Raw genomic sequence first — 25,856 nt, 5'->3', positions numbered from 1 at the left:
AACCCAAAATCATAATGTATTTGTGATAAGTTTGAAAGAAAATAAAATATATATCAACAATATTTCATTTATGTCATAGAGAAAAAAATTCAAATAGGTCTACATTCAAGATCTAAGACTAGATGGTCCACATGAGGTGCATAAGACTTCACATGTTCTATGTGCAGAATAATTGTCCTCCATTGCTTTGGTGAATGGATCGTTTCCAAAATACTTTTAATGCTCTTGGAAATCCCTTCAGACCAGTCTTTCCATTTCTCCTTTGTTGCTGTCTTCAGAGACTCCTGTGAACACTTTTCATTATTGCTTGAACATGAACACATATTTTGTTCTGTGTCAATTGAGTTTTGGTCTAGGTCTTTGAAGTTGTGTACAGTATTGTCTCTTGAACACTCTCCAATACAATTTTCAGGTGAGTTTATTTTCACTTCTCGGCTCTCTACATTACTGTGAATATGGAGAATTCCACCTGAACACTTCTTTAAGGCTGTACAGGCCACTTCCCAACCCGGCTCTGACGACGGAATCAATCCTAAATTAACCCGATCCGCAATGTCTTTTGGACAGCTCTGTAGTATTAAACATATACATTTCATTATTTTTATGCACCCGGATTAATCCAATATTGTTTTCGTCCTGTCTGTGGTTGTTTGTTTGTCCCGAACTTTACACCATAACTTTTGAACATGAAATATAGTTATTTGGTATGTTTAAAACTCTTTCAAATACACCAAGGTCAATGACCTTGTGACCTTGACTGTGGCCTATATGCTAAAAACAGCTTTTTTCTGCAAACTTTAACCTTCGCCATAACTTTTGAACCATGAAAGATAGAGACTTCATATTTGGTATTCAAACTCCACTAATCAGGTTCTTCCAAATGACACCAAGATCAATTACCTTGTGACCTTGACTGTGACCTTAATGCTAAAAATAACTTTTTCCGAACTTTGTTACCGCCGGGCGCATAGTGTTTCACAAACACATCTTGTTTAAAAATAAAATTTGTAAACACGAACTACATTAGTTAATATTAAAAAAAAAACATATATTTTGAAAGTAATAATGGTTTAAGAAGGACTGTTTCAATGATCACAGCTGTTCGAGGGAAGAAGTTTACAAATCAAGAGTTGCATATGTCATTACATAATACTTTGTACTTTCAAAAAGGATGAACCACATACGGAGCGGGAGCATTACAAGACCAAGAGAGAAATATGTCAATAGGCAAGCATTATTCCTGTAAATACACAACCTCTCGATTGTCTCCGAAGTGAATCGTACATCTATCCTCCACTCCATTCAGACAAAGGTTTCTCTTTAACGCCTCTGCAGCATCCGGGTTCCATTCACAAGCGTGAACAAAGCGGGCTTTGCTGTGAACTAAGTAGGGTAAGGTGAAATATCCAATACCTGTCATAAAGATAGAGTATGCTCATACTTTGAATATTCTAGTGAAGAAAGTGCGTTAGAAATATAATATACATAGAGAAAACATGTGGAGAAGATATTTTTAAATATGGTAAACGCCTTAACGTGTTCGAAGTGGGAAAATCATTGAAATGTACGTATAATATTCTAGTTAAGTCAGACCAAGTAGCACCGTACTATAGCTGCTAAAATCTTCCCATGTAATCTATTTAAAGTATTTTAGTCCCAAAAATCTAATAGTAAATGACCATTGTAAAAAGAAATTAACATGGTTTTAGGGACAGCAGCATGCTCAGAATGATCGAATACAAATTAAGTTGATGTAATGAAATAGTCGTTGTATGAACATTGACTTTTCGAACAGTATCTTTGTTAAATGCATTAAAGCACTTTTTGTTGTGAGGATCACAAAAGAAGGTACGAGGCGACAAAAAAATGCTACTTATATAGAATTCAACTCGATATATAAAAGATGGTCATGGATAAAGATTAAGAACTAAGGAGATAATAATTAATTTAAAACGAGTATCGATGTTTACCCACAGTAAAATTTGACAAAATCAGAAATTTTCATTTTATATTCATAGGCACTTCATTCAGGAAACAAAGCTATAGTTTATGCCAAAAAAACAAACAATGCAAGTATTGATATTTTCAAGACTATTATAAGATTTATAATTAAAAGCCTTTGCCAACCTCGGAGTTCATCTTATTATTTACTGAATCTTGTACAAAAATTCCTTTTACAAGATTTTTGCACAATAAAATGATGAAAGTATATTATATTATTTTAATATTTTATATATCTCGGAAGAGGAAAAATATTTTTTCTTCAAATGAAGCTTAATTTGATACCTACTTCAGCCTCGTAGCTTCAAGCAATAGTAAAACTGGAGAGGACGATAGGCTCTTAATTACAGTGATTAAAAATTAGTAGCAAATTGGCAAGTTTCTATAATGAGGAGTTGGAAATTTGCAGCATGAAAGGAAAGACGAATCATTATTTTTAAAAAGGCGATATATGTACGCGTGATTTCCCTAATTTTCCTGAAAAATATTACAGTCAATATTGTGGCTTCATTCTTTACTGACCTGCATATAAATCAACTACAGTTTCTCCTTCACAGCAAAAGTTGGCAACACGAATTTTTTCGGTGACATTTCCAGATGAGAACATACATTTCGTGACATCATACGTGTACCTGTTAAAAATCATTCTCATAATCAAAAAGGACGGAGATATAATGTGCATGTCGTTTTGTATATAATTTATCGGCGAATATTCAAGCAGAATTTTCTATTTTTAATAACCACGGCTAACACCGTTCACCGACATCAAAGGACCTGACTTAGTCATTGTTCAGTGTCATCAATCTTCACCGGTGTAGACGGATGTATGCTAGTATATACACTGTGCATCACTCAGTAGCGACAAAAATAGCTGTACATGCTTATCCTTATGCAGGAAAGTAAGATACCAAAGAAACTTACAATAGCTGCACAGGTCAAAGCAGTATACAAACGACAAATACATGTAACTGCAATAAAATGTTAAAAAAGGTAATACATTCAGCAAGATAACCTAAACGAACACGCGGGTCGCCATTCCATACCGATACCCGTGACAATAAAGCAGTCAGGTGTAACGAATGCGAGGAGTTTACCCTGGTGCTGATATTCTAGCTGCAGATCTGTAGCGTTAAGGTTATATATATTTGTCTGCCGCTACTGATATTGGATATTATCATATACTTAGTAGTAAAACACCGATTCTGCACTGTGATATGACGTCACAATACCTCATATCACTACCGGTCCGAAAAGCCATATCTCGTAGCTTCGGGCCGAATATCCATATCAAACCGGAAGTAACGTTTGTATTAAGTTTAAAGTTAATTTACTTGATTTTATTCAAATATTCTCGTAAAATAATTCTTTAATGACATTTGTGGTCTTAATTTTTTTTCAAGTTACCTAAAATTGGCTCTATCAAATTTTAAAGAAAAATGTCACTAACTAGCAAAAACATTCTTCAACGACCGTATGTGATCTCGCATATTAAGTATTTTAAATATATGATATTAGAATACTACATACTAAAATCCACATCATATGTCACATCAGCTGACCTGCATATAAATCAACTATATGGGGCCAGTTTCTGATATGACATATGATATGGATTTAAGTATCAGGGTTGGGGTCAATTACTTTGAAATGTAATTAATTACTTTCAAATACATTGATAATTTTGTCAATTACTTGCAATTACAATTACATTGATTTTTTCAAATGTAATTAATTACTTTCAATTACTTTGACAAATGTAATTAAATACATTTCAATTACTCGAGTTTTTTTTAAATAAAGATTTTTTTTATAAGATTTTTTATATAGTGAACTTTTATCCAGTGTTTTTTTTCTTGGGTATGAGAGGGGTTCACACCTGTACAAAATTAGACCTTTTATCTAATGTCTTGGGCAGTGTGACACACTGTATAAACAAATTAAACATAATGAGACATTTAATTATTGTACAAACACAAGACCATGCCACACCACTATGGTGTATGGCAAGATCTTTTTTGTCTCAAATTCATATTTTTGATGGAAATAAATAATATTTATCACAAATCGATCCATTCATTATTTTCTATTTTAAAATGAATAGAATACAGGTAAATCTACAAGGGGATGAAGTTACTTGTCTAATTATTGTAAAAAAAAAAAATTAAATTTTTAAACAGTCATTGTTATTTGCAAGTGGGAATAGGTAGAACTGAGATTTTTAAAAAGTGGTAATAGGTATAAAGTATAAACCCACCAGTATAAAAACTGAGTATCAGTATAAGACACCTTTTTTATTATATATATAAACTTTCATTTTGAAAAAAGTAATTGAAATGTATTTGAAAAGTAATTGAAAATACATGGCCTTTTTTGAAATGTATTTAAATACATTCAATTACTTGTAATTGAAGGCTCGCTCAAATACAAATTACTTCCAATTACTTCAAAAAATGTAATTAATTACGCTCAATTACAATTACTATATTCAATTACCCCATCCCTGTTAAGTATGTAATATTCTCTATGTAATATCGAAATGGAGTATGCTTAATTACGAGTCGTATTCAGCTTAAAGCACCTGTCCTCGCGGCACTTATCGCCGACTGGAAAATTGTATATGATGTCACCGACTATATGTGCATACCCTGCACATATTGTGTCGCCCCAATGTTTAAGGTTTTTACACATTATTTTAGTCTTGTGAATGTAATTGTGATGTAACCTACTATTTATGAAGCGCGACATAAAAGTACATGTAATTTAAATTAAATTCACTGAAAGAAAGCACTAATGATTTAAAACACAACTGTAAGAGACAGTCTCCATTTTAAAATGCAATTTGTGCTATCTTTCTATGCGACCCAACTGGCCATTAACATATTTTGCTATTTTTTACCGACAAAGTACCCGGTATGCGGATTTTTGCAGCATATATCGTTGTAAATCACAATTTTTGCCATTGATATAAAAAAGTACAATCTGCCAGTCACATACTCACCTGATTCCGTTATCGACGTGCTCCACATATCCGTTGTCTCCAAGGAGAAGCGACACACATGGAGTACGGTATCCATTAGAAACAACACTTCCTTTTTGTGCCAATTTCTTGCAAGATAGGATTTCTGTGATTAAGTGCCAGATTTCGTCACCTGAAACATTTCAATACCAATGTTTTTTTTTTATTGTTGACGTCATTTTTTGTTATATTAAACATAGGATATATAGATTTTTCAGATTCAAAACTATTTAGAAGATTTCCCATGGTGCAACAATTATCGCGCATGGTCAGACCATTTTCTCAAAAGAATAACAAAGTTACTGACTAGAAAGTAAAATATGAATTCAACTTATTGTCTAAGACATAAAGTATCATTTTAAAACATCTACATGGATATATTTACATTCAGTGTAATTTTGTTTATGAAATCCATTAGAAATTTTAAACACACGTACTGATACGAAATATATACATTTTCATGTTTATATTTACATTTGCAAATGTTTTCCTTTTATATAACACTTGAAAAATCTTGTATAACTGTATAAATACAGGTATGCAGTGTGCGTAGGGATAAACATTTTCTCAGTGACATACTGGTGTACTGGAAATACCGGTATCCAGTCAGGTAATTTCCTACTATGCAGAAAATATAGATTGTTGAATTAAAAACCATAAATGAATTTTTATAATATGTCTCATCAATAAATCTTTCAAGCTAAGATTAAACATTAGCAAATGGCCCAGAAACATAACTAAATCTTCTGTGACATTGAAAAGTGACAAAAATTTCCAAAATAATGCCTGCCTTTATGGAGCTTTTAGCTTTCAAAGTCACTATTCCACATTCGTATCTATAATTAATATATGAGTTTTTATCTTAAGCTGGACCCGGAAAAAATTACTTTTTAATATCTTCATCAAGTTTATAAAGAGGCCGCTGATGACTCCAATGGATGAGAGAATTAGGGATGTCACCTTAATTATCAGCCGTAGAATGCAATCAGTCATGATCAGCCCGGGCTGAGAGCTGTTGGACGGTGAAATTGGCGGTAATGTACCTAACATTACATCCATCCACTGCCCCAAAGGAGAGTTATTAGGATGTGAAAAAGAAACAATGGGAAACCATTATCTCAGAAATAGATGGTCATATGCCTTGTTTCATAAACCCTCGTGGAAGCTCGATAAACAAGCATAATTGGACAGCTAGTTTCCACTTTTATTACATATAAGCTAATTTAGATTCCTGGAATTTAATTTACGGATAGTTTTTTGCTTCTTGACAAGATTACGAAACCATGTTTAAACCCATTCGCCAATGTTTCGGGCTTTAAGGTTGTTGGCTGTATTCTTCATTACCGTTGAGTAATCTTAATCTCAAGCATCTATAACGTACATTTCTCTATTTCCTGAAACATAACACATAGTTTATTACATGTTTCACATTTTTTAATTTCCCTGAAGAATTTTTTTTCTCGTTAGCATATGTTTCACCTGTTGGACAACTGTAACGCAAGTGCAAAGGATGTGCAAAAATTCCTACAATAAATCAGTTGTTGTAATATAAAGGAGAGCAAAAAATAACATGGGCAATGGATATGAAAAATGTCCTACAATAATTTATTTTTGTCTTCATATAAAGGGGAACGAAAATAGCGCATGTACATGCACTTAAGTCTTTATAAAATGGAGTTAAGGTTTTATTTGGATAAAATGTAAGAATGCGGAATCAGAGAAATTATATGTTGGACCTCGTCAGAGAATACACAAAAGGACTTCATCTGCAACAAGCCTGCAGTTTGCGTGATTAAATACACTATACAGGCCATGCTGGTTTTTAAGATTAATGCAAGCATTTGGATTTGATTGTCCTCGACTTTTTTGATAAATTTTCAAAGAATCGTTGTTTTGATTTATAAAGAGATATGACTATGACAAATAACATTTTGATTACGAAATTCTGAAAGATACCATAATACATTGATTTCGTTCTCTCCCTCTCTCGGCTAATTACTGACTAGATACTATCTTTACCATTCTATTTTTGTCGCTCCATTGGAGAATCAATCTTACCAAACTGTTTCCAGAAAGGCTCTTGGAAGCAGCCCCCAAACATGACCAAATCACCATGGCGTTCCCAATGTCTCGGAATGTCATTTCTCAATTCTTCCGTGAGCACTAAGTCACGGTCCCTCAGAAACTTCTCTATACCACATACCATCTGTTGGTAGGGAGTGGCTACATGGTTCTTCTTGGAAGGTGGTAGTTTGACGTGGACTATTTCCCATTCAGCAATATTCGCGGAATTTAGTGCTTTTCTTATCGTTGGTTCCAAGCAGTTACTTTGCTCCAGTAATGGGAGGATAACTTTGCCACCTTCAGCACTTTTCGATCGTCTATTCCAGTCGTACAGATCACAATTTTGCAGGCACTTCCTAAAATTAATAAAAGTGTATTTTCATGTTTTCGTTGGTCAATGCATTACTGAACTATCCTAAACTAATTTTCCTTTCTACTGAGAACAGTTGGCGTTTGACCAAGAATTATTACTAGCGCTTGTTAATTTAATGATTTATGATCCTAGCTGACACCAAAATCTAAACAGTTTTTCATAAAACATGTAACTATAATTTTGCTACAATCAATGAATGCTAGTTTTTCCATGTTGTTGAGATTGTTTATTCTCTTATATACACTATGTGACACTTTTAAAAGTTCATTCATATTAATATTTTATCAATTCTCTCTGGTCTCACTTTTCTTAAAAGAGGGATTAAAATAGTACATCTAATACAACTCAATATTTTTTTTTCCTTTTGAAGATTTTCTCAAAATACTCCTGTTTCCCCAAATTTTCTTCAAAATAATATTGGTTTTGCTTATTGGCTTCATGCAATGCCACAAAGAAAGTATAACTAAGACTTTAACTGTCATGTTTATCAGTAGTACCAGGTATTTACAAAACACTGGAAAGTATATAAACAGTTAAAAATTAAATTAAATTCTGTAAATAGGATCTTTTTTTTCAGCACATATATACAATATTCACGAAACTAATTTTTATTCGCGACCGCTTTTAAGACATAAAGTACTAATAGAATTTTTTAAGCCAATGCGGTCACACAATTCTTTGTTGACTTCTAACAAGAAAATTGATTCTTTTTTATACTAAGAAGATTATTGTGAAAACATATTAATAAATGTAGCGATTAATTTTTAAAAATCAAAACTATTGCGACGTAAAGATTTGTTTTTCATTAAGTAGATCTTTAAATCGACGAAGATGATGAACAAAAATTCCTATCTATGGATCAATTAAAATTCTCTACCTTTACAGGAAGTACTTTTTGTAATAATTGGAACTATTTCCATCCCCCTTTTTTAAAAAGTGATTTGGACAGAAAGAAAGGCGAGCAAAATAATATTCCCTCTAATCTGATCGTAATGATGTGGTTAGATTTCATTTTAAGTACTGTATTCACATTGAAGATTTTTAAAATAAAAAAAATACTTAGTATATCCCCTACACCGGATTAAATTTGTACATGTATGTATATTTTAGTTTATCGTCTCATAGTATTGTCATTTCATAAGCTGGCACAGGTTGTTTAAAAATCTTAATGAAGAAATAGCTTCAACATTTCCACTTATATAAAAAGATTACCTACACGATGAAATCACGTTTTGCTATATTCTTTGACTACTATGTAAAATGTTTTCCGGGAAATCCTTGAACATGTTTGTGTGTTCTTTAAAGTCCCTATCGAGAATTGTTCACTCATACATGTGTGGATAAGCCTCCTTGTACAGGATCTTTTTTTAGAACAAAGATTATTTGCATCAAAAGATAAAATATTGAATGTGTAAAGGCAATATCTTTCATTAGAATAGGCCAATCAACATCAACATCGACTTGATCTGAAAGTAACATTTGATTGATTGATTGTTTATTGTTAAATATTTCATCCATGTTTCAGCGGGAAAGTGACATTTGAAAAATCAGCTTATAATCTATATGCACCCCCCCAATGTTTATCAAATAATTTTCTTTTAGTCTTCACTATAGACAAAATCGTTTTGTGAAAAAGGTCAATGGAAAAAAATACTTAAACCTTAAAGTAAAAAATTTAAACTTTCAAACCATAATAAGAAATATGGTTCGGAAATTTGAAAGCTTCTACATCTAAGGGCAATAACTCTTGTACGAATTGGTCGATCGACAAGACAATCGGGGCATCATTCGGCCTTTTCCGTCTCGACTTGACGGAGGAGGCCGAGTTTCGATTGTCGACAAGATCTGTATGTTATCAAAATAAAGTAATGTTAAAATTCTAAAAATTCTTGTTCGAGATAAAACAAATAGTAAAAATACTTGATTCCTAAATTAAGCCACTTTTTCATCGATAAATTACACATGCAGAGACAGGAGAAAAGAGAAGTGGGCGGGACTTGGAGAACGTGAATTTACGGAATCAAGGTTCGGCGTCTTTTAAAATATGCATAAGAATGCTTGATCATCATCATAAAACCAAAATATATGTTAGTTAGTCCTGAAATATAACCAAAATATATGTTAGTTAGTCCTGAAATATACCAAATATCCGCTCATTATCTACGTGTACGGGCAAAAAAAGGTCTGCAAGACTACTGTCAATACCGGCATAAACTAATTAAACAAGAAAAGGGTTAACTTATACAAGTTTATACAAACAGAAACTTTGAGGAACAGATCAACCAACAACGAATACTGATGCATTTAAGGTAGTCTTTCTAGTCTTTGACAGACAAAACACACATTTAAATATAAAAAATAACAAATATATTCAAGCCTCATTCTCGATATCATTAAACTTAACCCATTAATCCTTTTTTGTCAGATTTATAATTTTTGCTCATCGTAGGTGACATCGCAATGATCGATCAACACTTACATCGAGGAAGCCCTGCTATGGTTTATTACGTACAGGGAACAATGGATGCTTCTAAGATCAACAGTTAGAAACACTAATGTAATCGAACGTCTGTCTAACAAAAGGGCAGACCCCAGAAACAGTAGATGAATATCATACGTCAGACTATCATAGCTAACAAGTTATATACCGGTATAACATTGCTTAGAGGGCTCTAAAATCCCATTTTCTTTGTACTTTTTTGACATCTAAGTTTTAAAACTCTCTCTATTTTTTGCACATACATTTCTGGGAAAAGTCCGATGTTTCGGATGACCCCAGCCTAAGCGCGAGAACTGACATGGCATTCTAGAAAGTTCCATGGGCGGGTCTTTTTCAAAGAGTGAACACAAGTATTTGACAGGGTTAAGTAGTACTTGTCAGATACAAGTTTCAACACAATTTTGATAAGTTTCGACACCAGCGTCTCTGCATTAAAAAAAAGATGAAACCAAGTATACAATTACTTTTATATAAAAATCTGATAGCTGCAGCCTAGCCTCACCCCACCCCACCCCACACTAGGTTTTAATGACTACCTGAAAAGAATATTTATTAAAAAACCAGGACATTTTTTCCAAATGCTAGCAGAACAATGATCTTTAAATGATGAAAATATTTACAAATACTTCTGGGAAGAAATTTTTTTTCATGGAAAACTTCAATATCTTTTTTAAGACTGAAAGGAAAAAGGAAATCATACTATAGTTTAGATACATAAATACAATCTAAAATCGCTTAACAAGGAAAAGGGCAAAGGAAAGCCATATATAGAACCATTTCACATTTTAAACACAGGCGAAACATTAATCCTCCATCGATGTTCAAACATTCAACACAAGACAGCTAGTGTCCATCCAGGATTAGACTTAGAGCTCTTAAATAATCAGACAAGTACATTTCTATCCCGTATCAGTTCGAATGTGATTCACTTCCGCCGAGCAAAGCGGAAATTACACGGTGCTAAATATTATTAGTTCGTGTTTTTATCCGCGGCTGCTGTACTTCTGTAGTTTCACTCAACAGGTATGTGTGCATTTTTGTGCACGTTTTATTTCTGAAATTGCATGTTTATTACACAAAAGAAAAACTGGACAAAAAAAAATGGATTTTTTTAGAATTTGTTTTCTGCTTTTTATTGGCGAGACTTGTAAGCGTTGCTCTTGTTTTGAAATAGAATTCTGACATGCTATAACTTTAGAAATATTAAAAGATTTATGCAACAAAGAATTATTTATATTTTGTGCTATACTTTTTTGACTTTTTGATTCTAATGTAAGCGGATAGATATTTTGTTTTACATGCAACATATTTTTATATAGACTAAAAAATATGTGTTATTTTTAAATGGTTAAATGTTAAGTTCAATTAAAAACAAATCAACAGTAGCAAGTTGTGTTTTCTAACTTTCCCATAAAAAAGCAGATAGAGAAGCTGGTAATGATAAAGTTCACACAAGTCTATACGGTGGGTGAAACGCTTTACTCTAAGTGTTTGTGTGTAATCACTTCACGATGAAAGTATCATCAAAAGTTCGGAGGAAAAGTGAATGTTAGAGAGCATATTTTAGACAAAACTTTTTATGTCTACAATAAACTTGCAATTTCGAATCATGCCAAAATATTTGGACGATCAAAACGCACACGTTTAAACAAACAATATACAAAGAAGGTACGAGGGCTATTAAACACTTGGAAAAGTAAAATAATTTGAAAAACTTTAAAAAGGTATAGTTTTCAGTCACTTTTTTGTAAAACATGCACGATTTAATTTGATCTCTCTCGTTTCTTCAGTTTTTTTTCTTCGCAGAGTGAGTAAAATCTTCATTTTGAGAACACCCTCATGTCCAAATCAGATAAAACGTTACCCCTAGACGCAACTTACATGTTCTTAAAAAATACATAAAAAGTCTGCAGATCTGTAGTGTTATCTTCTTCTTGATATGAAATGAGTTTTAGATAGAACATTATATAGATCTTGATAGTGTGTACTCTGAAAACACGTAAAATCAAGGAAACTTCCAAAATTATTTACACATTTATGCAAAATAATAAAGCAATTCCGATTTTTCTTACATGTCATATTGTCTGGTCGAAAGTTGTTTATACTTTACAATCTAGCGAAATGCGCAAACTCAGTGATGAAATACAATCTTATTTTGCTTCGGAAAAAACTATTTATGATCCCAAAAAATAATTAATTATGCATCCTCACAGCAACCCCTCTACATTTGACTCGGAAAACTATAATAACATTAAATCAATCGTCGGAAAACACATTTTCTCAATTCCTACCACTAGCTTCTGAAAGCAAGTGCGGTTCCTCGGTACACTGCACCGGAAGTCCATTATGGTCTCGCCATTAAAAGAATATCCACTTTACATACTTGATTGTACTTCACAAATTCGTAAAAAAGCTACTTTAATTCACATTCATTTGTGAAAAACTTTAAAGGATGGTGTTTTCGAATACGTTTGACAAATTCTGTCCACTTAGAGCCAGAAATGACTATGAATATTGAAAGAATTTTAATTAATGACGGTATTTGATAGAGGAGAGAGAGAGAAAGAGAAGTTTTGATGATTAATTAAGTTCTTGTGGTTTCCCCCTGCCGTATTGTCCTCTCATCAAATTGGCACTGTCTCTTAATATATCCTCATATTAATCGATTTTCTTTAATTTGTGTGTGTCTGCAACATTGAAAAATTCATACGGAATTGTGCCTGTTGGCAAACGCAGCGTTCAAATTACAAGGCTATCTAATTTTACAATATCTGCGTTATATACCGTGGCTTTGGGGGGAAATCCTGTGATTATTGGTGAATGAGTGAAGCAGGTAGTCACGTCATATTCATCCTTATATCTTAACTGTCTTTACAGCCGCTGTGGGCCACTTTGTGACAACTTCTACACATGAGCAGACTTTGACCATTGAGGACAACAAGCAACAAAATTAAGCAACCCAACTAGAAACTGTGTTGTTTATAAACTAGTGAAAATCGTAGATCGCTGGGTTTTTTTCTTCTGGATGTTGCTCTGACCTTATATCGTTAACACCATGCCTATCAATCAAGTCCAGAACCTTCAGAAACAATTGGCCCAATTAAAGGAAGAGGCCAAAGTTAACAGGATCCCAGTATCTGAAGCAGTCAAAGAGTAAGTATATTATGTCTATATCATACATCTCACGTCTTTCTGGCCAGAAGTACTTAGTAATAAAACGATATTTATAATTTTGTTGGATACTAGTACCTAAACTAAAATGCTTGGATGTCTAAAATATTATTGAGATACATGTACTTAAGAAAAACAAGGACTGTTTCTTTCTTGTGGGGAGAATTATGACAGAAATCTGTTCATAGATCAACCTTTGAATCATTTTCCTTGTTCATTAACTCGTACAAGTATCTGAAAAAGTTTGCATCAAAAGCAGATCAAAATGAGATTTCCTTTCGTTAACTTTATGACTAAATGAATCTCTTCCAAGAAAGATCGTAAAGAAAATCAGCTATTTCCATGTTACGTTTATCAAGCGGAAGACTACATTTTGTTTCTTAGCGACGTTCTAAACATTATCTCTAATTGAAAACTCGACTGACGTCGATTAAGATGGCATTATTAATTGGGACAATTCATTGTCTCCCAATTCAAACGAATCAATTTACTCCAATCGTGTTCCGGGAATCCATTCCCACTAATCAGAGTTAAGATTTCTTGCGTTCGTATCACCAAGGTATATGACGATATTCTAATTATGCATTTTTTGGTCTGAATTTATTTGAAATTTAATATAGATTTAGCTAATGCTGTACTTCATTCTAGTTCAGTTTAGGTTAGTTTATTCACCAATTAAGGACCCCCATGCAGCAAAATGACTGTGCACTGTAAACATTCGTATAGAATCAAATACATGTAATACAATCAACAAACAAGAGAGAAAGAGTTGCATGATTGATAGGAAAAGGGCATAAAAGGAGGAATATAATTTTGTACTTCACGAAATTGCATATCAATGATATCATACAAAAAATCAAAACGAAAAAAAAATTGCATTTTGCAATACATTTTCCTCTAGAAACAAAACTGCGCAAAGCAAATACATTTTCGGTGTTATGAGTTGTTCTGGTACTTTTTAACCCCTCTCCCCCTCCCCTAAATAAAAAAAAATTAAAATTATATAATGAAAATTGGAGAAGCAAGAAGCGACCGGTGGTCCACTTCACTTATTTTTTACCACAACATACTAAACAGAGGTGCTGGATACTATTTTAAAAAGGTCAAGGCATTGTTATGAGTGCAGTTAATTCTATGCAACAATGTTAGCAAACATATATAGCTATATGCATGTAACTTAACATTAATAGCAATTCATTTATTTCCCCTGGAAGTCCTGAATGATCACATTCCTGCTTCCGTTGTTACGTGTGAATACGTGAAATCACTACTTCACAAGTAGATACATGTAACTATCACAGGGAATGGAAAAGTGAATAGTCTAAATTAAGCGAAAATGCCGACCCCGGAAATACGATCCAATCACGGCTATATATCGTATGAGATTCTAAGCCCATGTAGTTTTGTGTCACAGATGGCTTTCTTTTTCAGCCTATGAATTTATTAATTAACTAGGTTCAAAAATATGTTATTGTAACCTGATAATGTGGAAATAGTATACGGAACTATTAATTAATAAGTTTAATATGGGTGTATTGGTTCCGTTTCAAAGAGGTAGTCGATGTGTTTTGTAAAACAAATACTCTTGTTAGTGTCATAAAGTGATCTAGTTTCATTTTATTTTAAGAATACGCGGACTTGGTTTGTTTCCATTAAGGACGTAAAATATGTTTTATAGTTTCCTTCCCTTGTGTAATTATTTATTTCCAGTTTTTTTGTTTGATTTAAGAACACGTCGCTATACCTAGTTAGAAATCGATAAACAGATTTATTTTTAAAAATTGGATTGTATATATTCTTGGTCTTGAGGCCAACCAAGGCTTTAAAAAATACAAATGATACAAGAGGCCCACGGGCCTTATAGGTCACCTGAGCATTATGCAACAATTTTCCAGTTATTGAATTTGATTCATGTTTTAAACCAGATGCTATATGACATTCACAATTTTGAAAGAGGCACCATTGATCATCATAACAATACACTTAGCAGTTGCTTAGCTTGGTTACTGAATACCCATATGCAGGGTAGGGGGAACAAAAATGCATTCCAACTAACCAGTAGTGCCCCTAACACTGTGACATAAATCCCTGACCCTAGGTCCACAAATTGCACAAATATCAAAAAGGCACCCTTAATATCAAAAAATTAATGTTTTATAAATACAAAAAAGCACATTTCAAACAATAAATTCATTTTCAGTATATAAGTAGAGCCCCCACCCCACCCCTGACCCTGGGGCTTTGAAATTCACATTTCTGCAAGATTAGGGCCCTTTCTCATCATAACTAGAAAACTGACCAGTCAGCAAGGGCCCCGCCATGGGGTAGAATTAAAAGGGTGCAGCTTACAGAATGATTAATAAATGTACAAAGAAAAAGCAACAGCAACTGTATTCTTAAAATTTCAACATAATTCCTGAATATTCAAAAACCTGAAAATAATATTCTTGTATTTACATTAGGCAGTAAAGAACAACTTAACATTGAATTTATATTTAAACAATTATGAATCTTGTGTTATAGAAAATGCCAGCCTTCAATGAATGCAAATATCATGAAGGCTTGACCTTAACTTCAAACAAACAGCGGTTGCAGACAAAGGTTTTCAGACAAAGGTTTTCATTAATCTTAAAGTGACAGATAAAGAGAAGCCTACTAAATTTTCTGCAGCAGGCTAGATAATTAATCCCAAGGAATTAATTGTACCTCTCTCATCATTTTCTTCTAAAGTTACAATAAGAACTTTTTCAGTATTAATGATAGAATGGGGTTTTTATACAACTACATTAAAAATTAAAAACATTCTTGAATTAATATATTTTAAAAAAAAAAAAAAAGGAAAAAAGTGAAAAAAAAGTACCCTGGAAAATCAAAAAATCTTCTTTAATCTATTTCTTTTTTTAGGATTCAATGAAATCATAACTATCAAACAAAAATAAATAATAAAAATTTATATTTAAATCCACATTTCAGAGTGTTCATAGCATTCCAAATTGATTTAACTTCAAAACAAACTTCATTTGCAGACAGAGGTGGTAATTAATCTCAATGTGACAGATAAAGATAATGCTCTGGATTTTCTTCAGGAGGAGAGCTAATTAATCCCATGGGACTCCTAGTAGCATTCAGTTTACTGAATGGGAACATCTTCAGCAGTTATCTCTCTTTGCCAATGCATTCTTATATAAAGTTAAGGAATCTACCCCACCACCCCAGCTCCAAACCAAGGGACATAGAGAACCAAACTTAGCATCAAAATATGTATTTTTGCCTACTGAACTACCGTACCAAATTTGATCTTAATTGGGCAACCATAAAAAAAGTTGCCCGTTTATTCTTATGCATAGTTAAGGAATCTACCCCACCACCCCAGCTCCAAACTAGAAGACATAGAGAATCAAACTTAGCATCAAAATATGTATTTCTGCCTATTAAACTACCATACCAAATTTAAACTTGATTGGGCAACCATAAAAAAAGTTATTAGAAAAAAACAGAAAATTTGTGGACGGAAGAGTGACAGACGGACAGACAGACAGACAGACAGACAGACGGACGGACAGACAGAGTGATTACTATAGGGCACCCGCAAATCCTTGCGGGGCCCTAACTATAAAGGTAGTTCATCTGCTTTATACCCAGAGACAAAGAAAAAATTTTTCAAAGATTTAATGTATTTTCATTATATTATCAATTGAGCCCCGCCCCCCTAACACCAGAACCCCTGACCCTGGGGCCATAAAATTCATAATTTTAAAAGAGGCATTCTTGCTCATCATAACTATGTACTTAGTTTATTTAATTCCTAGGAGCAGAGAAGAAGATTTTCAAAGAATTCAAGTATTTTCAATGTATAAGCAATAGAGCCCTGCCCTAACACCAGAAACCCTGACCCTGGGACCATAAAATTCACAATTTTGGTAAAAACACTCTTGCTCATCATAACTATGCACTTAGTTAGTTTATTTAATACCTAGGAGCAGAGAAGAAGATTTTCAAAGAATTCATGTATTTTTACTATATCTAATCTATAGAGCCCTGCCCTAACACCAGAACCCTTGACCCTGGGGCCATAAAATTCACAATTTTGGTTGAGGCACTCTTGCTCATCATAACTATTCACTTAGTTGGTTTATTTAATACCTAAGAGCAGAGTAGAAGATTTTCAAAGAATTCATGTATTTTCACTATATAATCAATAGAGCACCCCCCCCCCCAACACCAGAACCCTTGACCCTGGGGCCATAAAATTCACAATTTTGGTAGAAGCACTTATGCTCATCATAACTATGCACTTAGTGAATATATTTAATACCCAGGGGCAGAGAAGAAGATTTTCAAAGAAATCATGTATTTTTACTATATATAATCAATAGAGCCCCACCCTAACACCAGAAACCCTGACCCTGGGGCCATAAAATTCACAATTTTGGTAGAGGCACTCATGCTCATCATAACTATGTACTTAGTTGGTTTATTTAATACCCAGGAGAAGAGAAGAAGATTTCCAAAGAAATAATGCATTTTCACTATATACTTATTTAGCCCCGCCCTAGCACTAGAACCCCTGACCCCAGGGCCATGAATTTCACAATTTTGGTGAAGGACTCAATGCTGATTACAATCATGCAAACAGTTTGACTGCTTGATGTTCAGGAGTAAAGAAGAAGATTTTTAAAGAATGCATTAATTTTAGTGGTTTTGGCCCCACCCCTCGGGCCCCAGGAAGGCAGGGATCATGAAATTCACAATTTTTGTTCCCCTTCACCCATAGATGCTTTGTGCCAAATTTGGTTGAAATTGGTTCAGTGGTTGCAGAGAAGAAGCTGAAAATGTTCAAATGTTAACACACGACGGACGACGAACGACGGACGACGAACAACGTACGACGGACGACGACGGACGAAAACGGATAGCAATAGGTCACCTGAGTTTACTCAGGTGACCTAAAAAGTATCTAACTCCTTCATCAAAAATCCAGTTACATGGCAAAAACTTACTAAATCTTTTAGCAGCTGAGGAATTTACCAAGCTTTAGCATGAAATGACGTCAACCAAGAGATAAAAAAAACGTGTCAGAAGCGGTGGGCTGAACTGTTATAAGTCCTTTGCATAAAATCTCATCAACAAGCAACGAATCGATGTCTGCACTTTGATGAAAATACAGAGTGCTGCACAATAATGCATATATTGTTCTAATGCTTCCTTCTTTTCTGATTTCAGTCTTTTAAGCTACATTAGCCAAAACGTACACGAAGATTCTTTGGTTAATGGCATCAACCAGTCCAATAATCCATTTATTCCCAAAAGTCCATGCAGCATCATGTGATGGTAAGTTAACTTACAAACAAACGCTCCATTAAAATGTCAAATAGAAACAAACATAGAAACCAACATCTATTTTGGATTTTTCAGCACATTTCATATATTTTGCATTGGTTTTTGAATGAATACATGTAATTTAAATACCTTCACCCCCTTTAAAATGTGTTTTCTTCAATAGAATGAAATTCACACACTTCAGAATGATCATATGTCTATTAATTGCAATTTCCCAATATATTTAAACTAATTCTTTTACAGGAAATTTGAATATTCTAAAGATAGCCATGATCACCCAGCCCACTTTCTTACATCATAAATAGGATTCTACAAAATGAAGAAACCTCCCAAACTTTTAAAAATAAGTTATATCCTATTTAAAATTTATAACTATAAGTTTACCATGTTTATGGCAAAGTATATAATGAAACATTTTTTTGGTTTCAAAGTTTTCTCTCAAAGAAATAAGAATTGCCAAGAGGGCAATAAAACTAATGCTATCTGTAAAAATAAGATTTTTTTTAAAAGTCAATGGAAAAGTTTGACAATGTATGAAGAAATTGGCATGATAAGGAAATTAATGTATTGGAAATAAAACATTATCCTTTAATTTTTTGTAGTAAATCTTGTTTGATTATCATGTGTAGCCTTTAATTAATAGAAAATAACCATTATTATGGAGATACTTTAATGAATCTAAATGTGATGTCCTTTTGTTCTCTAGTAGTAATTACAGAACAGGCAGATGTTGCTATGATAATCTAAAATTTGCAATGAAGTTGGTGATGAAATGTTATTGCTTGTGGATAACAAACCTGAATGTCAATCATATTGGGTAATGCTAAGCATTATCATGAATTACCAGGAAACAGAAAACATAGAACTATGGTCTGAAAATTTTGAATGAACTTGACTAAAATAGTTTTTTTTTAATGAATTTTAGAGACTTTTTTCACTTTGTCTGGTTAGTTTATTTTGGGGAGATATGCTTAACTGATTTACTGCAGCTCCTGCTGTTCTTCGGTCATAAGGATTTTTTTTCGCTGTCTTTTTTCTTAAATAGACACAGGCACCTGAAGTATGGATAATACCCCCCCCCCTTTTTTTTTAATGAAAAAAAATGTAAGAGTGTATAATACCTCAAAAATATAAAATTTCCCCGTCAAACACATCTATATGTCGTTATATGCAAGCAGATTGAACTTTTTCTCACGTTTAAAGAATGGCCCTATTCGGTATAATAAAATTTTTATTATACCGAATAGGGCCATTCTTTAAATGTGAGAAAAAGTACAATCTGCTTGCATATAACGACATTTAGATGTGTTTGACGGGGAAATTTTATATTTTTGAGGTATTATACACTCTTACATTTTTTTTCATTAAAAAAAAAGGGGGGGGGGGGGTATTATCCATACTTCAGGTGCCTGTGAAATAGACTGACCCAGCGGTTTCTGAGAAGAAATTGTTTAAATTTAATAACATTAAATTGAAAATTCTACCATAAAATGGCTGTCACAGGAAACAGATTTGTTTAAAAGTTAATGTATATAAATTGAATCATGTGTGTGTACCACAAATGCCATTTCTTTATAGCATTGTCGTTAATGATTAACATGTCACTCAAAACATGTCATGTAAATCTACATATACATGAAGATCTTGTCTTCTGTTCAATACTCATTCAGGAAATACTGACCCTTGAGTTTGAGTGAGGAAATCCTTCTAGAGCAGTTGGTCATTCACACTGATTTTTGATTATCATAAAGGATATTACTGATAAAATTCATGAAAAAAATTTCTCATAATTTACTAACATAAAAAAATCATAATCTCACTACATAATTGTTTATACTGATCCATGCATCAAGTGCTCTGATGTTATTAAGTGTATTATATGCATCAATAAAGAAAGTCTTCAGCATTGAAAGGTTGAACATAAATAAATCAAAAATGTTGAAAGTTGAAAAAGGTACAGTATGCTCTAAATAAAGAAAATGATAGAAATCATAATTTCTTTGCAAAGCACTTGCTCTTTTTGATATTCAGAATTACATAATGATGGAAGTTCATTCTAGTGTTGTACCTAATTGGTATTATGTAATCAATATACACTGTATTACTATTTCTTTAGAAACATGCATTCCAAACTCATTCACATAAATGAATCCCCACAACCCAAGCTTTGAAACACCCACAAAATGTTGGTCAAGGGATTCATAATTTTTGTGTACTATTAATTGGGCAAAACAAACAATAGCACTAAAACTGTTCCTCACAATAGTTTTTTTTAATGAATTTTAGAGACTTTTATTTCACTTTGTCTGGTTAGTTTGTTAATTTGGGGGAGATAGAAAATAATACCCCAAAATTTATAGTTGTTTAAAAATAATGTGAGATACATGTACATGGGCCACAATGCTTCAGCATATAAATAATCTTATTAGTTCATTGAAGCATCCTATCAGAAATGTTACAGAAAAATAATATAAACACATTTTAATTTACGTCTATTTCAGGAAGTCTCGCACCAGCGCCACCTGTTTATTTATCAAGAGGAACCATGCATTTTGTGTGATCTGTGTGGACTTTTTAATGTGTCTGTGATTCATATATAGTTTTTATTTCTCATGCACATACAAAGATTTCATTAATTTGATTCATTTTAGGATTTCTGAATCTCTCATTATGAATACCGCAGATTTGCTTTCAATTGTTTGTCAGTCATATATATTATAGTCTTATAATCAAATTTTTAGTCATAATTTCAGAATGAAGAATTCAATTTCTTCATTTTGGTTCTCGTTAAAATAAATGTGTAACAATCAATATTTCCTTGTGTTTTTTAATTTTAATTTGAATTAAGAATTTTTTTTTCCTGGTTCAAATAGACAGCTACAGGAAATAATATTTTTCATATCTTTGTTAATTCATAAAGCAAACTCTTTTATGGGGATCAAATTGAAAAAAAAATTCAATGTTTCTAATATTCTTCCTGGACCTGAGTGTAGCCTCAGCTTCTTCTTCAAAGACGTCCCAGTCTTATTGTAAGATCAACTAAAATTAAAACCTGAATTTGAAAACTGCTCTTATTGACAAAAAAGGTATGACCTCCTTGTGACTAAAAAAAGGTAGAAAAAAAACCCACCCAAAATGACAACAAAACCAACAGTTCCCTAAACCATTGTTCTCCTTCCAAGGCAAATAAAAGTAAAAACTGACTAACATTTTGAATTATGAAACATGAGCTAAAATTGTTCCTTTAGTACTGAACATATAATTTACCTACAGTTCTTACAGGTGACTATGGTTCAACTGATAGAACCAGATGGAACTCTCCTATTTTAGTAACAGAAATTTTTATCACACCAGTTAAAGGGGAATGGGACTTTTACTGAATAATTTTGTACTCTATATAAAACGCTATTTTCAAACACTTGTTGAAGAACATATTCATCTTACATCCTGTAACATTAAAATGTGGCACAGAACCAGTCTATTAAAAGTTGAAACAATACACAATTTCTGCAAATCAGAATTTGATTCTGATGAGCAATGATGTCATGATTCCTAACAAGAGGACCATGGGCCATTAGGCTCACCTGAGACATTTTATGACCCTTATGTTCTTCATGATGATCAGCAGATTTTCCTTTATATTTATGTCTCCCCTTCAAAGGGGAGACATAATTGTTTTTGTCGATTTTCTTCTTCTTCATCCAAATTTTTTTCCAGGCTGTAACTTGAATACCCTTTGACTTAACGACTTCAAACTTGGAACATAATAGATGACCTTGAGACAGAGTGTACACCACCAAAATTTTGACCTTGACCTATTTACAAGGTCAAGGTCATACTTTTACATCCAAATAGAGTATAAGCCATAGCTTGAGTACCCTTTGATAAAAGGACTTCAAACTTGATATCAAGACTTCAAACTTGGAACATGTAGAGGACACATAGAGGAAGTTTGATGTGATAAAATTTTTTGACCTTGATCCAATTTTTATAAGGTCAAGGTCAAACTTTCACATCAAAATTGAATCCTGGCCATAGCTTGAGTATCCTTTGATATTAGGACTTCAAATTTGTAACAAGAAGACATTAAATACAAGATGCAGTGCATCATACCTTTGACCTTGACCCCTTCTTCATCAAGGTCAAATAAAGAAAACTTAACTAGACCAGAACTTGAGAACCCTCTGACATTAAGACTTCAAACTTAAAACATGGAGATGTCAAGTATAGGTGAAGGGTGAATGCCTACATTTTTTCACCTTGACCTATTAATAAAGTCAAGGTCAGTCTTAAACATGAAAATATAGTCTAAATCATAACTTTAGACCTTTCTTGACATTAGGATTTCAAACTAGGAACTAGTAAAGACAACATTACTCGGGTAAAACTAAATGCACTACATCAAAATGTTTGACCTTGACGACTTTCTTCATTCAAGGTCAAATAAAGAAAAAGAAGACCAGACAATCACTTTAGACCATTTTGATTTCAAGTCTTGAAAGATGCACTGCATTATTATTTTTGATCTTGATCGTAAAATTGCTTATGTCAATGTTGGTAATCAGAAGGAGAGACATGTTTTTTGTTTAAAAAAACAATACCCCCCCCCCCCCCCCCCCCCCCGTTCTAGGTAAAATTGAGATAACATATGTATTATGACTCTTAACCCTGCCCCCTTAGGTCATGTTTTTAACAAACTTGAATCTATACACTGTCTATGGATGCTTCCCTATGTAGTTTATAATAAACTGCTGTTCTTGAATGAAATTTTAAGATTTTTCCTATATATTCCTATTTAAAATATAATCCCTAATAGTGGCAGCAACCTACCCCTATAGGGTCATGATGTGAATAAATTTGAAACTATACTTTGCCAGGAAGCTATCACATACAATGATGTGGTAATTTTTTTCATCTGAAATGGGTCTTTCTGGTAATTTTTTTCATATGTCTGAAATGGGTCTTTCCCCCGGGCCCCCATCAGGGCTTTGCCCTGAACCCACTATCAAACATCAACTGATAAATAATTATTGACAATCTGAAGTTAATCATGTTGAAAGAAATATGTTATTAATGAGTTGAAATATATGGAATAATTTGTGTATTTCAACCTAGAGAGAAGGAGCTGATGAAAAGGAGATTTATTTTTTCAATGGAACTGCCAACAATCATGCATTATGAAAAACTAAATAAAGTATTGAAAGTACATCTCAAAATAGCTATCATCCCATGGGCAGCTCCAATCCTATCAAATGAAAGAAGAGGGGATTATTTCTCACATATTTACTCTAATTGCCCATGTTTGGCAATCAATATTTCAAATCCCAGAGCCACGTCAATAAGATGACAAGTAATCTTTTTTGCAATACATCTCCATGGAACCTTTATCAGGGATTTATAATCTTGACCTTTATTCTGTGAAAAGCTGGTTTTACTTAAACAAAAAATTTTGTGAAAATTAGTCCAAGTTGCATATTTCTTGTGAACTCATGTGCATCTATTTAGGAATGAAACACATTCATTTAACATTGTTTAAGAAAGCAAAATTATTTTTAGAGTCTCACAAAAAAGTAAGAAAAAAATTTCAGTCAGACATCATTTACATAGTTTTAAGGAAAGCAATTTGCATTCATTCAGATGTTAAATAGCATGCCGTATTCATACATGTATGTATCTTTGTGTGTATGTATGTATGTTTGTATGATTCACCCACTTGCAAATGTTTTGTTTTTTTTTAAGTCAAATCTTGAGGATTTTATTCTCAAATGGCTAATATAAATTTTTCATGAAATGTGGTGTGCATCTAGTACTATTAAAATTAATTACTTTCAATTTCTCCTACACTTACCAAGATCCTAAATTGTGTCAATGCTATGACTGTGAGAGGTCATGAGGTGTGGACACAGAATTTCATACAAGTGGTGTCAAAATCTTCAGGAAAATCAAAGATTGTGAACAGCATTTTTAGTAAACTTACAAAGATAATGATCAGGGGGGAAAAAACTGCTGAGTAGACAAAAATTAACTGCCCTGAAATATCAAAGTTGGTCTGTTAAGTTAAAGGTTCGTTTGGTCCTTAAGCTTTTTAATTGTTATTCCAAACCTTGAAAAATCAACAATAACTTTTTACTTAAAAAAAATTCAATGACAAAGCAAATGTCTATGCTCATACAAATAACATGTACATGATATTAAGCAATAAATGGATGTAGGTCTGTTTCACAGACACTGTGAGAATTTCCTGTACTTTTATGATAATATCAGTAAAATTGTGAAAGATGCTATCAAAAACCTACACTAGCTTTGCTCTCAACCAAGATATAGACAGAACATCTATGGTTGAGGTTATGTAACAAGGAAGGAGAGAATGTAAGACTAGACCACAATTCAAACCTGCAAGTGCCCCTATAGAAAAGTAGTATTAAAGTGCTTTTATTATAACTGAGCTATCTCAGGTCACTGGCTATTCGAACCTGGCTGCATGTCTAGAGCATTCCTCCCTCCTTAAACTGTTTTAATTGAAATTATAACAATTAATGCATGCTTTGCTAAAGAGTGTTCGATAAAGCAGCAAAAATAAAACAATATTTTATTTAATGAATTACTTTTATAATAGACCATGCTATTGTACCAGAGAGGAGAAAAATGTACCAGATAAGACAATGGCATCCCGAATCTCACTAATCAGATGCTCTATTAACTGAGCAATCTGACCACAAGCAATCTAACCTGTTTGACTGCCACATAATTGACTTCTATTCTACAAATACATGCATAAGTAGTCAAATACAGAGTAACCTGTCTATTATGATATGCAAAGGGTGAAAAAAAATGTGTCAGAATAGAGAGGGTGATGGATTAAAGGATGTAAAGAATTAACATAGAAAACATTAAAATGAGAATTTAAATAAGGGTCCATTTTCACAGGGATTAATGAATGACCACGGAGTGTGGGATTTGAACAGTTTTTACTCATTTAAATATTTTTTGTGGAAAACCTGTTGAAAATGAAATAGCTTTATCAACTTTTCAACTAGGTTTATCGAGCTATAGTCAGCTAATTCAATTAACGAGTGCAACGGGAAAGGAGAAAATAAAATGACATTTGATATTAACCTTAGCCTCCTGAACCACTTGTCAAGTGCTCTACCAACTGAGCTATCTGGCCACTTAGTGATCAAACCTGCTTAACCAGAGAGGAAATTCGAACTTATAAAAAAACGCATGATAAATTTTCCTAATATTTACCAATAATTTAAATATAAAGTAGTTCGTAACTTGTACATACCGAACTTGTTGTCCATTTTTTGCTGATACACTCAATGCCAAATCACTCATAGTGACCAATAACCGATATTTGTAATTTTTAGAATTTCCCCTGTTATTTTATG

General features: G+C 33.0%; 1 protein-coding gene across 1 annotated transcript; it reads right to left on the bottom strand.

Moving 5' to 3' along the window:
* Window positions 1-55: 55 nt before the first annotated feature.
* Window positions 56-25,852, bottom strand: LOC134274919 (tRNA wybutosine-synthesizing protein 2 homolog). Its single transcript, XM_062757160.1, has 6 exons — window positions 25,754-25,852; window positions 7,076-7,437; window positions 5,000-5,150; window positions 2,524-2,633; window positions 1,256-1,413; window positions 56-569 (listed from the first exon to the last, which is right to left on the bottom strand). The coding sequence occupies exons 1-6, from the start codon at window positions 25,801-25,803 to the stop codon at window positions 90-92; spliced, it is 1,311 nt and encodes a 436-aa protein (XP_062613144.1). The 5' UTR covers window positions 25,804-25,852; the 3' UTR covers window positions 56-89.
* Between the last annotated feature and the right edge of the window lie 4 nt (window positions 25,853-25,856).

The sequence above is a fragment of the Saccostrea cucullata genome, unplaced genomic scaffold, assembly GCF_032062105.1.
Source record: "Saccostrea cucullata isolate Sc308-1 unplaced genomic scaffold, CSIRO_AGI_Scuc_v1 ctg469, whole genome shotgun sequence".
NCBI classification, from domain to species: domain Eukaryota; kingdom Metazoa; phylum Mollusca; class Bivalvia; order Ostreida; family Ostreidae; genus Saccostrea; species Saccostrea cuccullata.
This window is presented reverse-complemented; position numbering and strand designations above follow the sequence as displayed.